Source organism: Galleria mellonella, unplaced genomic scaffold (assembly GCF_026898425.1).
Source record: "Galleria mellonella isolate WM207_F2 unplaced genomic scaffold, CSIRO_AGI_GalMel_v1 utg32, whole genome shotgun sequence".
Lineage (NCBI taxonomy): Eukaryota > Metazoa > Arthropoda > Insecta > Lepidoptera > Pyralidae > Galleria > Galleria mellonella.
Window position 1 is genome coordinate 3550786 of NW_026442075.1, and position 16416 is coordinate 3567201.

Below are 16416 nucleotides of genomic sequence, written 5' to 3' on the forward strand. Positions count from 1 at the left end.
TTCTAATAGAAGAAGGCCTATGTTCAGCAGTGGAGAGTAACGGGTAATATCATCGTTAAATATCGATAAAAAAATTATAACCTGATAGAATATTTAAACTTGTATCTATTTTTTATTTTGTTGATAAGCTACTACTAATTATTCCAATACTAAATAAAATGTATTGGAAAAATATTTTTTTTCCCTATTAATTTATCTAATCACTAAATCATATAGTTTATTGCGTACACTATCTACATAAAGAATCTCAGTGTGTTGCTATACACACAAACACGTCAACAAATTTATATCGGTGCAAACGTTATTGCCTACGGTTGCGTCAAGTAGAACGTGAAAAATTAAATTGGTATCAAATAAGTTCTGAAGCTCGGAATTTTTTGTCATTTTTTAACCCATGTATATCTGAGGAAAATTATTAATGCCACTAATAAAACTAATAACTTCGACTTCAGCTTGCATACCTTCTTATAATACTTGTAGGTACAGATAGTTTTACCTAGTTTCTAAGGAGATCCAGTTATCACGTATACTTACCTACATTATTAATATAGGCGAAATGAATCCTCCTGTTGCTTAGGTTAATCCTCCTTTCACCCTCAGAATTGGGTCGTCGGTTATACAGAATGGTGCCAGGATGTCTGGAGCCTGCCGTCTGCGCGTTCCGGAGTCTGCGCCTAAGCGCCCCTTCCTCACAGTCGTACGTTGCTGGCCCACAGAGAAAATTATCTTATACAAAAACTAGTTATTCACTATTACGATATGAATCTTCAGTTATTAATTATCGTTATCTTAATATCTTGTAATAATTGTTTGAAACAAAAAAACATAACTGCCAATAAACTTGAAACAAATAACAAAAGTCTAAGTGTAAATAAAACAATCAAAGGCGATGTCCCCAAGAAAGAGAACGCGACTGAGAAAAAACCGGAGAAAATTAAAATACCAGTGATTAAGAAAATAAAACCTCCGCCAAAAATGATATCGCTTGATTTGTAAGTATTAAGATGTTCCAACATATTATTCTTTACCAGAGGCAAACATTATACAAACTCTTATGCATAGGCTACCTCAATGACATCCTTAGTGACAAACATATCTATAACTCTATAACAACATATAAATCGTCCACTACTGCACAGAAATCTTTTCTTATAAAACGAAAATGTTAGTTTACTATTGATATTTTTTTCTTCGAAATTTATACTGGTACAAACTGTTTAAAAAAAGCACATTCTGTTTTTTTAATTAAACTTTCGCGTTGTTTAAAATATATATACTGAAAAAAAAAAACGGTATGTAGGTAGTATATATCTGCAAAAATTTTTAATCGCGTTTAATCCCGATAGTGTATTTAAAATATGATATGTTTTGTTCCGTTAATCCCATTTACTTTATCCTATGAACGATAAATAATATTCAACTTACTTCATCACTACATGAAAAGGTATCCATAATCGGTTTACCATCAAGCAGGCCGTTTGCTATTTTCGGTCTTCTTTATCTTCTTGCTATAAAAATCCTTTAATAATACTGGTATTATATGACTAAAGTTTGTAAATTAGTTTATAAGATTTGTAAGCAAAAGAGGGCCCATAACTTCACGACACAGGGAATCCTAGTGTGAAGTCTTGGAAACAAAATGTATAATGGTTACATGTCTTTTTGATTTCAATAAATATTATTATTATTATATTAACAGAGTACGAGAGTGGGCTGAGAAAATATCCGAAAAGCTGCTAGAGCAAGAAGAACGTGTGGTCCATAGGAAGGCGTTATTACAAAAGTTCTCAGACATTAACATAAAAGTTCGCAATGGAACAGCTATAGTCCAAAAGATGGCAAAGGATCTCGAAGAATTGCTACTGAGGCGAACGCAAGCTGTTGAAAACATAATGCGCCGCGCTGAGGAGCTTGCTAATTTTAATGCCACACCACCAGAGGACTACACCTTCGATTACAGTGTTGTTAGTATTATACATAACATGACAATTTATTTAATTTACCAGAGTGAAACATTTGGAAAAGTACATTTTAAATTATCGTTTGATCTGTTTGCAAAAGCGAGACTATGTCGCCCTCGCTGTGAACATCGGAACAGATTGCATGAAAGCGCGGCTGTCCCGCCCAAAGCAGGACGTATGATCACGTTAATTATACATTATATTACTGTTTTTTTTTTTAATTACACATATATGCTCACCATGAGCTCGTTTGTTGTTCATGTTATATGAACCATTAGATGGGTCGTTACCACTTTCAATTACACTATCAACTTGTTTGCCAATCTTTGTAATATAACACGCGGACGTGACAAACACACAAAAACCCCGACAGGCAAACGGATATTCGCACGTAGATATGTATTACCTTACTTTCTTCCTAGTCTGATAAAAATATGATTCATATTAAAGCCTTTAATTGATAAAAATTTGCCTACTTTCAAAGTATTTATACTAATAATAAAATTGTAATTAGTAATGTCTGTACATCGGATATAATTAAGAATATGAAGAATCTAAATAGGCTTAAAACAACATTTTAAAAAATTTTATTTGTCTATATATCTGTATGTTTGTTTAAGCATCACGTAAAAACTACTGAACTAAATTGAATGCGGTTTTCACACTTGTATTCCTGAGGGTCTAACTTAAAATCTAGTATATGATTTCTCATGATTATCTAGAAATTATCTACTTCATTAGTTTTTCTACTTCGAAAACCATACATACAAGGTAGCGGTCAAAAAACTAGTTAGATATAATAAAAATAATATTAATATAAATATGTACCCTTTGGAATTAATACAATATGTTATGTAATGTAAACGATAGATAAAGCATTAACACAGAAAATTTCTTGAAGGATTTGAACGTGTTGAAAAAAATGGAGGTGCCTGAGAGCGATTTGGAGAAACCCTATGATTGTAGAAGCTTAAACAAAGTTAACTTAGCTAGAAGTATGCATTTCGACGCGGATGTGTCGATGGCTACTTCCAGCGTATACGTGTCACCAGAAGTTTTTGATTGCAGTACGTATTTTGGTTATCGATTGTTTTTGGGCTATGCCATAAAGATTTTATAAAGATTTTTAATCTCTTCTTCAATTCTGAACCGACTTTGATAATTTCCATTTTACAATTACAATATAATCTTAATTTCTTATAATTGCTTTATTAATATTTAAATGTTACAAATAATTTGGCATGCACGAAAATTATAATTTTTTCAAGTATTTTTTTTATACCACTGAGGTGGCAAACAATAATCAAAATAATTAATGATAAAATAAAAAGATAAACTACGAAAACTACAACGCTACAAAATTCCGTAGATCTTGAAAGATCTACGAAGTTTCGTAGCGGAAGTGATTTGAATTGAAATGAAATTGGGAGATAGAAATTGACATCACCTTACACATATCGCTTACACATAGTAAGTTTTTTTTTATACCACTGAGGTGGCAAACATACGGCCCACCTGATGGTAAGTGGTTACCGTAGCCTATGAACACCTGCAATACCAGAGGTATTACGCTTACGTTGCCGACCCTGAAGAAACCTCTTTACCCCCCTTTTGAAGAACCCCATGTTGTAGTATCTAGGAAAAACGTCGGCAGGGAGCGCATTCCACAACCTAAGTGTTCGTGGGAGGAAACATCTCTGAAACCGCGCAGTACGCGACCATTGAGGCTGTAGGACATGAGGATGAACTCCCTGTCGATGGCGAGTTGTACGATGGTAGAAAGTGGCTGTGGGCATTATATTAAACAATTCCTCTGAGCACAACTCAATGTACAGGCGGTAGAACACGCAAAGTGAGGCAAGTAGTAGTTTTTTAAGCACATAGTAAGTTTATTAATACTTTAATATTTTCAGACCCCGATATAGTTAAACATTTGTACTGGTCGGAAGGATTGTTATCAGTGTTCAAAGAAAATTATGCTCAAGACTCAACTATGGACTTCCAATATTTTTGCAGTGCCAAAGGATTTCTGCGACATTATCCTGGTAAGCTAATCTAAATATAAGACGCTAATATTCATTTGTGTAAATATAAATTGCCTTGGTACAAAGTCGTCTGCTTGGGTAAAAATATACCTCTCACTTGATGCCATGCTAGCCTATGTTTCAGTTTGATAAGGTACACATAGCAGCGAAATTATGTTATTATCCAAATAATCTGATTTCAGCTGCCTTATGGGAAAGTATGTATAAACTGAAGCTAGATGCCGACAGTGTGTATGATTGCCGACTCCGCCCTTGGTATGTAAGCGCCGGGGGAGCACCCCGTGACGTACTAGTTCTGCTGGACGCCACAGGATCAATGTCCAACTCTACCAACCAAGTCATCGCGAAAAATTTCCTACTGGCCTTACTAAACGCACTCACAGACGATGATCACGTCAACGTGTTAAAATTCAATACCAAAGTTCAATCTCTCATAAGGTGCTTCAACGAAAAATTTGTACCGGTTAGTGCAATTACGTCTGTTTTGCTTTTAACAATTAATAAATAATATAAATAAAATTATACGCATTATTACCTAAATAGACTAAACTAACCATCATCTTTTGGGTTAATTTAGTTAATTAAGAATTGATTTCTTCATTAGAACTGGAAATTAAAATTGGTAATATACTTTTTGGTGTCTCCCAAATTCCAACTCAAGAACTTTGAATATCGTTTAATATTTGACGTCCGGTTTTGGGGTCACCTGGAGGATAAGACTAAGATGGCCTCCAAAAATTAGGAATGCTCAATAGAATAAGACGGTATTTCATGCCGGAACACCACCTAAAATTGTATAAAGCTCCAGGCAGGCCACATATGGAATACTGTCCTCACCTATGGGCAAGAGTGCCATAGTACCGGCTCCTCCCGTTGAACCGCATTCAAAGCCTGGCGAAAACATATACTCTATATATACTTCCTTTTTAAAATACCGGCAGCACACCTGCAATGCCTCTGGTGTTGCGGGTAATCATGGGCGGCGGTAGTCACTTACTTTCATGTGAGCCGCACGCTCGTATCACCCCTGTGTTATATAAAAAAAAATATACTGGTGAGATATAATGTTCTCGTCACGTTCTTGTTGTTATTTGTTTTTAATTATTTATTTATTCTTTATTGGCCACATTACAAAAAAATGTGTGGCACAAAAGGCGGATGTTATGTTATGTCTTTGTAATCGAATACGGATAAAAGAGAAGTTCCACTATTTTCCTTCACTCTTAACAAAAAAATATATATGAATTTTATCAGTATTCGTCACCTGCAAAACTTTACCGGAGTTAAATCCTGGCTATCCATTACAGTAATAAAGTCTAGATGCAAAGCGCTATGAATTAATCAATCAGGTTTTTCGTTTACCAGGCAAACCACGTGAACACGGCAGCCATCACGTCCAAAATGGATCATTACGCGTTAACCAACAAAACCGATTTGAAATTAGTATTCCGCTACGCAGTGCAGATGTTGCAGAAACAACGACACACGCCGGATCATCCACCTTCCTGTCAGCAGATTATTATCATAGTCACTGATAGCGTCGACAGAAACTATACAGAGCTATTAAGAGATTTAGATCCTACCGGTCAAATTAGGTTTGTATTAGAATTTTACGAATATTCGAGCTATTAGACGCTTGTCAGCTTTTGTCTGTATATGGTATATGCAGCATAGCATCTTAATGGATAAACTACGATTAAAAGGGTTGTTATTAATGGGGTTTAAAAGTCTCACTGTTAGCAATATAACCTAACTGGTCGTGATTAACTCGGTTGTTTCGGTTTGAAGGGTGGGATATGGCGTGAATTTACAGGTTACAGAGGCATAACACCTGAGTAATGGCAACGCATGGGGGGTATCATGGGCGAAACAGTATGTTTGTGTACTGTTATGTCTATGGTACTGCTCATGTCTATAGGCGACGGTTACCACTTTCTATCAGGTGGGCTGTCAGCTTGTTTGCCATTCTAAGTCGTATAAAAAAAAATTGTTACGATGGCCAAATTGATCTGCTTTCTTCCTCATTTTCTATTGGTACCCCATTATTGTACATTGATAGCGGCGATGCGTTAGCATTCTATTTACATTTATTTCTTCTCAAAAGCTTTTAGTCAGGTTAGTTCTTAATTGTTTGGTAGAGCTTTGCACACTCTCACAGGCTAACCTATTGGATTATGTATATAGATTGGAATATAGCAAAAAGAAGGTCGTGATAATGAATTTCTCTATATAGGTACATGTTATAAGTCTCTCTAATGAGATTTTTACTCATACGCAAATGAAGATTGTATCTACGATGACAATAATTTTCCTTATTTAAAAATTGGCATAATCGGAATAGTTCTTGTCTATTTTAATAAAAACTAGCAATTCGCCCGCACTTCGCGTGCTTTAGTTTTAAATAAAATACACCCTATGTGACTCGCTGATGATGTAGTTTTCGAAAAGTGAAGGAATTTTTAAAACTGTTTAAGTATGTTCCGAGTTTACCAAATATAAAAAAAAAAAACTAATCTTTCTTTTTAATTATGATAATTCTCATTAATTTTATTTTAATAATTGTTCGTGATTGTATTCAATAGACTCTTCGTGATATGGCTTCACGATCCGTACGGTTTGCGCGACAGTACACGTGAATATGGAGATATAATAACTTGCGATCGAGACGGACACTTCGCAGAGTTAAGCACCGACGCCGATGTTACTGAACAGGTCATGAGGATTCTGCGCATTCTAGAACGTCCTCTAGTAGCGCAACGCGAACAACGCCTCAGAGTCTTCAGCGATGTATATGCTCATGTTGAGGTAACATTCTATTTTCAAACTTTTCAATATTCCACTTCAAAGGATAGTTTTATTACATTAACAGGATACGGGGTACATAATAATTTCATCATCATCATCATCATATCAGCCTTTAACTGTTCATTGCTGAACATAAGCCTCCCCCTTGCAGAGTTTTGCCAGTAATTGCCAAGTTCGTTAAGCGGTTTGGCAACCGCAGTTAGCCCTTAGAGATGTTTTAAGAGGGACACTGCTGCCCATCTCTTGCCGTCCCTGAGTCGACTTTTATAACACCCACGGGAAAGGAAGGGGTGATTAATTCTATGCCGGGACCACACGGTCTCATAATAACTTAGTCCTCAAAATAACAATACTGAAGTGTATCTATCATGTACGCCACAGTGTGTGTTCAATGTCTAAGATGCTGTTCATGTCTATAAACAACAATTACCTTTTTTCCATCACATGGCTTGTCGGCTTGCTTACCAATTCCAGTGACATAAATAAAAATTAAATACAAAGTTCCAATTACAACATTTTAAAGCACTGGTAGAATTAGGAAAAGATAGATATCATAAATGCAAAAAATACACATAATACCAGAAAAAAAGTAAAATTTGTTTTTTTCTTAAACAAAAATATGAAATCCCAACAGGATCCCCGAAGAGCAGAATACTATTGGTCACAAAAAGAGAATGCGGAACAAGCGTACCGATACAGAGAGCTACGTCGCGATAAGAAGAATTTACTCAGCGATCAACGCCTCTATAAAGACTATATGCATCAGGAAAGCCTTGTACGTTGTACTTACAAATTTTCTAGATGAGATTGTTATACACAAAATTCACCAGAGAGAGACTTTGTACAAAAGTTGTTTACTTGGGCTCCTCTGTCCTATTCGTGTTTTTACCGTAAAGCAGTTATGTTTGAATGGCTGTTTCGGTTTGAATGGTGGGATATAGCAGTGAATTTACTGGGTACAGAGGAATAACACTTGAGCCCTCAGGAATGGCAACGCATGGGGTGTATCATGGGCGAAACAGTATACTCTGTTATGTCCATGGTACTGCTCATGACTATAGGCGACGGTTACCACTTTTCATCAAGTGGGCCATCAGCTTGTTTGCCATTCTAAGTTGCATAAAAACCTCATTTTGTGTCTTTGCTAAACAGTGTTCTATTAGGTACTTATAGAGTTTAAAATTTGTTTATATTTCCTAACCGAAGTTATGGTTGAAATATTATGAAGTATATATACCTAATCTCTTACCTATTTAATTTTTATCTCATTCGTTTCATAAATTGCCCAGTTCGTTTTTGTAATCAGAAGAAATAATCAACTCAAAGTTAATTATTTCTTCTGCATATTGAGATTTCATTTAGAACACAATTATAGGGACGGGTTTGACAATGCGAGTATACAATATTTATGTCCCTTCTTCAACTTCCAATAGCTTGTACACAAATTTTTTTATACAATTTGCAATAGCAAATAAACTATTGCAAATTGTATAAAACATAACATATATGTATCTACATAGTCTAAAAACGGCGCTGGGTGGTGGGACTTCGATAGTGGTGGAGAAGGTCGTTGTACTTGTTGTTTGATAGTGGCGGAACTAAACAAAGTCTCATTGATCCAATAGATAAGTAATATATTAAAAATCAACATCGCAATATGTCATAATTATACGTCCTTTATAAACAATGATAAATCTTGAATGTGGTAAACAAATTAATCATTATTCCTCATTGTTAACCAACTTCAAAAAAGGAGAAGATTCACGATTCGATTATATTTTTTATATACGAGTATGTTACCTCTTAACTCTCGGTATTTATAAATCGTTTTGGAAAATTATTTTTTATCGAAAAGGATCTTCAGATGGGTCTTATAGAAATTTTAAAACAAATCTGTTTTTTTTTTTGGTTTAATTTATAAATTTTTTTTTTTTGATGGAAAAATATTAAATTAATTTGGAACTTATTATATTATTTTACTAGTCAATTATAAATATTACTACACGCAACGTTGTTTGCGTCAAATTTTTACTGACATCACTCGTCCATGGTTCCAAACTTACGTAAAATACATACTCACGGACTCACAATGAGAGAATGATTAAAAGACCTATATAGACTTTTGTTGCAGGAAAAATATGGCTACTATTATGAAGGAGAAGATATAAACTACCGTCTTCAAATAAGTATTTCAGTACCTGTGTTTGACCACATAACGGTTGAGGTAAATACAATACAATATATATCACTAAAGCCTGACTGAGGTTGCCAATCCGCCTGCCAAGTATGGCAATTACGAACATCAGTCCAGCAAAAGCTGAGTTTGTACCTATTGCCAGGCGCATACGATTAATGGACAATATATTGATTAATTAATTTATGTACATTATAATTTGTGAAGAATGGCAATAAATTTTTTTATTATTATTATTACTGGCAAAACCCCCCAAGGGGGAGGCTTATGTTCAGCAGTGGACAATTAAAGGCTGATATAATGATGTATCCTAATAAGTAAGTACTTACTAGATATGAATGTCTATGGAGTATAAAAAAGCTAATTCGTTAATGATGACTGTTTTTTTGCTATTTTACATAATTTCGAAAATTGATTTTCTAGTTAATAAGATTTACCTCTAAGTTTGGTCTACGTATATCTCATCATTCGTTGGAGGCTGTATGTTAATGTATGTAAATGTGAAGTCGTTTTCTTTACATACCAAATTGTACTTGTAACTAAAAACTAAAGTACGTATATGGGCAATAGAAGCAAAAACTATGTGATTAGGCAAAACTAGCTTAGAAATTGTAATTTTATCCTTGTAGTTCTACGATATCCTTTTAATTCTACGATTTGATTCGACATAAAATTGTCACAGAATTTTGTTAAAATGCGAACAATTTGTGTGATGGTAAACAGTCACTGTAGTCTATGGACGCCAGCAGCACTAGGGATATCACGTATGCATTGCTGACCCTGAAGGAACCTTAATACATTAGATAAAATAGGACAAGGATAAAATTTTTACTATTATCATTGCGACTGTTTTTCTTTTCTTCTTTAATAATACAGATGAATTTATAAATTATTATTTACTATACTTATATATTATTTATATACTTATTATTATTATTTATTATTTATATACTTTATATCAATGCTATTAATATTTCCTTTTTTTTCAGAATATTACAAAAACATTGGATGAGGTAACTATCGCATATTTAATAGCGCATCACTTAAATAAGATCGAAGAATATAACTTGTTTATATGACCAGATCCAATATTCACTAAATACTTGATTTACATAGAATATTAAATTAATATGTAACTATATATTGCAAAACTTATTTATTGAATTCAGTATTATGATAAAGTATGATAACGTTTTTTATGTTGTTTGCTTTGTTATGGAATTTTATTTATTTATACTTTATTGACAACATTACAATAAATGTTTAGTACAAAAAGCGGACTTAATGATATATAGCATTTTCTCTCAATCAACCTTTGGCAAAACAGAAATATAATTATGCGATGAAAAATGGAAAGTTGTAGTAGATAGTTTCTACTTTTAATTTATATATTTATTTTTACTTTTAATTAAAGAATAAAGTTATAAGTTTAATCATTTTTAAGTAAACCAAAATACCTAATTTATTACAAAATAAGAGGCGAGATGTCTTTATCGTGTACATTTATAATCTCTAAAATCGTCCTTTGTGTCAATTACACTGAATTATCGATGTATCAAACTTTATTTATTCATAATCAATTGATCTTATCAAGTAATAATTAAAACATATTAAAATTGTGATTTTAGGAATGGCAAAGGAATTCTACGAGAACGGTAAGTAAACAAGTTAATCAATTATCTAAACAACCTATACTAATATAGTATTTATGATACGTTATCAGAATAAAAGAAATGTTCCGAACTACCAATACGATAACTTCACTACCCGGGGTCTACCATGAAACGTAATTAACACGCCTGTTTGTACAATGTAATACTACTATAATGGTATCATAAACCTCCGATTCGGAAAATCATTTATTTACACACACACTCTACTATGAAGTATCCAAACCTATCGAAATTTTACCATTTGTTGCTATTCCTAAGAATTCGTCCGCAGAAATAGAATGTATTGTACAAAAATATTTATTATACTTTTATATTCTAACCATAAACGTATTTAGACGGGGTCCATGTGAACCGTGCCCACCCCATAATTAGCTGGTGCCCACTTCAGGATGCGAATGAAACTTCATATATTAAATACGCCAATGATTCTAATTAGACCAATTTTCGTTGTTTTGACACTACTTGTTTGTTGTTGATACTCGCTGACGTGAAGACTTTCTAGGCTACTTTTCTAGTAAACAGAAATATTTGACGCGGCTTCACAAAATATTAAGATAAATATTTTTAAAAGTATTTAAAGATAATTTTAAAGAATTCAAACGTTGATAATCAGTACAATATCTAACATTTGAGTATTTATTATATATATTAACCTTAGTACAGGTTAATATATATAATACATGCTTACAGGGATCATTTCAAGTGGTACAGTATATTCTTGTGATGTCATGATGTTTTTATGTGTAGTACATATGTATACTAAGCATTGATCACTATCAGGTAGACTATCAAATTGTTTGTCGCTCTAGCATAAATAAATAACAATAAACTATGTTTACAGTACCCTGTCAACAGGCTACTAGGCGTAGCTGGAGTGGACATACCAGTCGATCATTTGAAGATGCTTCTACCTTACCATCAGGTAATTCCATTATACCGTCATACTGTAACTTTAAAGCATAATATTTATCTAAAGCCATAAGACCAATGCGATAAATGAAAGGAATCTTGAAATACAATAGTAGAATATAAAGCGTAGACACACAAAAGGATTTTCATATTATTCTTACAGATCTATTTTACGCGCCACCTACCTATTTAATTATTAATTCTTTCTACCCAAAGGTTGTCTGGAAGAGATTGCTTAGCAATAAGACCGCCTTTTGTACTACACTATACTTATTGAAAATTCATTAAGAAATACTGTAATTTTGATACAATAGTGTAATAAATAAAATAAATAGTCAAATTAAAAACTTCTTTTTTTCAAATATGTTACAAATATTATAAAACCAACTGTTCCCCTTTTTTCAATTATCTTAAATAAGGGCCTGGTTATCAATTTAATTTTAGAGAAGAAAAATAATTATTTCACGATGTTTTATTTGAATAACAAGTAAGAATTTATTTATGTGATCATGCCTTTATGTGATATCATATGGCGAAATCACATACAAAAAAATATCAAATAATTGAATAAAATCAATGAACCTTTAAAAATTATCTGTATATGTATTATAGCAGACAATATAAACTTATTAAATGTATGTATTGTGCATTAAACTCTTAATTGGTTTACGTAATTAAGCCAACATAAGATTATATTATTATATCGATAACCAGTGTCGTTAATCACAGTAAGAAATATTCCAATTCAAAACAAACAAATTGATTGAAACATTGTAATTTTATTCTTTGAAAAAAAAAATTTGAAAAAAATAATTATAAATAAAACACTTTATATTTTCGTCTTAGAGCATCATGATATATGTTAGGTACATTCAGCTAGACCGATTTTAATATAGTTTTCGTTACTATACATAACACATTTAACTATGAATTATTATTAATTAGGTAGATTTAATTATTACTAAATAATTGTGTGTACGTCACGATCTCACTGTTCTGAGTCAATGTAATGAAAATACAACAAATAATATATCAATACAATTAACTAAATTATATTGAAAAATGTAAAAAAAATCTATTTCTTTTTTTATGTTTTTCTGTTTTACAGGTGGGCGCTGGTGGGACTTTGTTCCTTATTGATCATCGCGGCAATATAGTATTACATGATAATTTAAAACCTACTGTAAGTCATTAATTTGCGTATCATCTTATAAATCAAACAAAAATTCAAATTAATTATAGACTAATATTGATACTCTTTTTACAGTTTGATGGGGACATTCTTAAACCTGGATACCGCACCATCGATTTTTCAGATATAGAACAAGCGGGTATCAGTCACCCACCTAGATATTACCCCCAAGAATGGAAAGAGGTTAGTTCATTTTATAATGTTTAATAAAATTTATGCTGTGGGGTCTCGGCATAGAATGGCCCACCCTTCCTTTCTGGGGGGAAGGATTGTTAGTAATAAGGACTACTAGTCCTGTTGCTGCAATTTACCCTATCAGGTCGATATCTCCGTGGTCTCCTTGGAAACCATCATGGTGAATTCCAAGTGACACTACACGTTGAACTAACTAACGTACGTTTCATCCTCACTTATTATCCCTCACTACAAATAAGAGGTGACTAAGGAAACATAATGATCGAGGGATAAGTAGCAGCGTCCCTGTTAAAACATCACCAGAACCTAATTACGGTTACCAAGTTACCAACCTTGGCTCTCATCCAGGCTTCCAAGCGTGGCAAATGTTGACAAAACCCTGCAATACGGTCATAATCGTTTCTGATGGCAGTCTGTGTGGAAGGTCTGTGTCCAGCACGGAACAGTTAAGGCTGATATGATGATGATGAGTAAAATATCTTATGTACATATTTTTTTTATGTATTATTAATGACTAAAATATATCTACATAAAGAAAAAACTATAAATAGTTTCCAATAGTTTTTGTTGTTGCACTTTTCAGTATAACTCGTGGACAACACCTCAATGTAAATTTTAAATCATAGACGTTACTCAAGTAATCCTGTTTATTTATTTATTTTTTTAGTTCCGCAAAGCATTAGTGATAGATCAAGCACAAGGCACTAGAACTATATTGTCTAAGAATATCTTCGAGGGAGGTATGCGAGCCATCGTTGAAGAAAGAGAGTACCATTGGAGTAGAATCCTAGACCACTACACAGCTGTGGTCGTCATTCCCAAGTACAACCGGCGGCGAGCCGTCCCCAGCGGGAACTTCACCCAAGAATTAGCTAAGGAGTGCTTGAAAACTCTGTCCAGATCAGACTTCTCGATACACCCAGATTGGTAATATTTATTGTTATACTTATAATACATAATAATTTCCATCAAAGATATACTATCACCCTAACCACGTAGGTATGAAACAGCCCTTAATATGTCACTTTCTTGCTGATTTTTATATTGTAGAAATTTTATTATTTACCAGGTTAATCAATCAGCGAACAAACCAAGCAATTAAAACTGTACATCAATATCGCATGACCCCATACGCCAAGAATTGAACCAATAGATTAGAAAATAGATGTATATTATGCTAAAGAGAAGCCTAAAATAATATTTTCTGTGTGTACAGGCTGTACTGTCGCCATGTGGAACCATATTTCGACTCCCGGAATGCTGAAGTGCTACACTTCATCAGGCGCCGTAGCGACGAACCGAACTTTGTAATGAAAAAACTCAAACATCTGTTTTCACCAATACCACCATCATTATTAGAGAAAACGTACCAATGTTAGTCTTATTCAATATTTATTTCGATTAAATACTTCATCAGTATAATAATTTTCAGCAATTAATTGTCCACTACTAACTTTTGAATTAATGATTTACTTACATGGTATATATATCCTAGAACTATATAGATATGCAATATTCAAAATTTTAAAATATATAAACTCAACCTTTGAACAATTTATATAATTAATTAGGTTCTAGTTTACCTTCTGTGATGAAGAATGACCATTTTAAAACCTTATCAAATAATAGAGGATCAATTTTGTATTTTATGCTAGAAACGTTGTATCGTATATACTTAAAGTAAAAAACATGCTAAAATTTTTCATTCAAACTGTTCAAACATTTCAGTATGATATTAAAACTCAACCATCTAAATAACCAAATATTTTTACTAACATTCGCATATTGTACATTGATAGGTGACGAGGAACTAATGGCTCACATGTGCAAAGAAGCAATCGCTACGAGCCAATGGGCCGAGGATCAAAAAGACCCCGATGAAGATGCCTCCGTTCAGCTCGGCTCCGTCACAGCATTCTTCGCTAGTGGTTCGTATTAAATAATATTCATTGTATACCTTTACAATTTTTTGTATATAACTTTACATTTCAATTTAATTTTAAACTTTCGCGTTGTTTACACATATTTTAAATACGTCCTGCCGTAACCACGACGTGATACAATCCACGTCGATACGTCGGCAATAAAAAAGCAGATATGTAGGTACTATTTACCTGTAAAGGCTTTTACATCGCATTATGTCCCAATTGTGTATTTACATTTCAACTTTTGTTTGGAAAAAACACCAGCTGAGTTTCATTCTTCTTAGCTGAAATTGCATTCTGAATGGGCAGTAATTTCATAAAATAGTGTTGAAAATTTTATTATTAAAAATTTCGTACGTTTTTTATTCTAATGTAACAACTACTGATAACTTTCGGTGTATTTTAGTCGAGAAAACTCGACTAGTTTCGAGACCATTCGGGATCCGTAGTCATGAGTGACTATGACGCGAGCGCGATCCTGAATGCGCGCCTCAATATTTATTACACTAAAACTATCAAAAATGCTTATAAATTTAAACCCACTTTAATATTTTTTTATTATTATTTAACTATTTATTATTTTATATAGTATTTCTATTACTTTACTTGTGCATATTTAATATGAAGAGGCGTACACTGAATGTAGATCGAATTGGCACAAAGCAAAGAGGCGATGTGAATGCGCATTCGATACGTAATTATAAAATACGTAATATTTAAAAAAATGACTTCGAACAGTTAAGGTTAATGAATTAAAAAAAAAAGCAACCTTATCCTAAAAAAGAAAACTATTCAATTTTACTTTATATGCCTACTTCAAGATTGTTTATTTTTAAGATTCAAATTCTTGTTAATAAGTGGTCAAAATACCAATACGCCTCTCAACCTACACAAAATGGTGAATATTTTAATTCCTCGGTGGTAGAATTTAAGCGACTAGATAGCTAACAAGTTCGAGTTGGTGGTACAGAGAGCGGGCTGTCGCGGTGGCAGCAGTACCACGCGGCCAGCCGGCACGCGGACCCGCCGAGCGGCGCGGAGTGGGCGCGCGGGCCCGACGAGCCGTGGTACGCGCGCGCCGCCGCCGCGCCCGGCGCGCTGCTGCTGCACGCGCCCGTCACGCCGCACCGCCGCCTGCGCAGCTCGGACGCCACCGTCGCCCCAGTCAGTGCCCACCGCCATCGCCACAACTCTCTTCTCTCCTTTATATTATAACACTTATACGAGATAGTTTAACTTACGTGTACATATTGGGATACTTTCTGTTACAATTACAATCAATTGTATTGGAGAAAAAATTGTTTAATGGGGATGCTTTTTTAAATGGAAAAACGATAACCCCGTTTATGCTAATAATATACAATTGGGGGGCACCACTAGAACATAAATCCCATCAGTAAATATGATGGGAAGGCGCATGGAGATTGACCTGATATGTGTAATAAGCTACTAATATCTCCATTACTTACCATTTATTATAACAATATTATATTTAAGTTTTACATCAAATTAAAATG

General features: G+C 33.6%; 2 protein-coding genes across 5 annotated transcripts in view; one reads left to right on the forward strand and one right to left on the reverse strand.

The window, feature by feature from the left end:
- The window catches only part of LOC113510651 (protein ENL-like), a 37039-nt gene extending 36380 nt beyond the window's left edge, over positions 1-659 (reverse strand). Inside the window, exon 1 of the mRNA XM_031907175.2 lies at positions 535-659. The gene's annotated coding sequence lies outside the window, so the exon portion shown is untranslated. The remainder of the gene's footprint in view (positions 1-534) is intronic.
- Positions 1-16416, forward strand: part of LOC113510826 (voltage-dependent calcium channel subunit alpha-2/delta-3-like) — a 21732-nt gene continuing 5316 nt past the window's right edge. The window contains exons 1-19 of one of the 4 annotated variants that reach the window (XM_052896322.1): positions 1-43; positions 601-697; positions 1700-1964; positions 2863-3028; positions 3875-4006; positions 4189-4469; positions 5372-5601; positions 6589-6811; positions 7446-7586; positions 8943-9035; positions 9995-10018; positions 10634-10660; positions 11520-11600; positions 12696-12770; positions 12855-12962; positions 13642-13901; positions 14191-14348; positions 14774-14902; positions 15870-16063. In XM_052896322.1, the coding sequence (XP_052752282.1) occupies positions 624-697; positions 1700-1964; positions 2863-3028; positions 3875-4006; positions 4189-4469; positions 5372-5601; positions 6589-6811; positions 7446-7586; positions 8943-9035; positions 9995-10018; positions 10634-10660; positions 11520-11600; positions 12696-12770; positions 12855-12962; positions 13642-13901; positions 14191-14348; positions 14774-14902; positions 15870-16063 (2661 nt within the window). In that variant the 5' untranslated portion in view covers positions 1-43; positions 601-623. Of the gene's footprint in view, positions 44-600; positions 993-1699; positions 1965-2862; positions 3029-3874; positions 4007-4188; positions 4470-5371; positions 5602-6588; positions 6812-7445; positions 7587-8942; positions 9036-9994; positions 10019-10633; positions 10661-11519; positions 11601-12695; positions 12771-12854; positions 12963-13641; positions 13902-14190; positions 14349-14773; positions 14903-15869; positions 16064-16416 lie in introns of those variants that run through there. The other 3 variants (XM_031907170.2, XM_031907172.2, XM_031907171.2) reach the window with 3 other exon arrangements.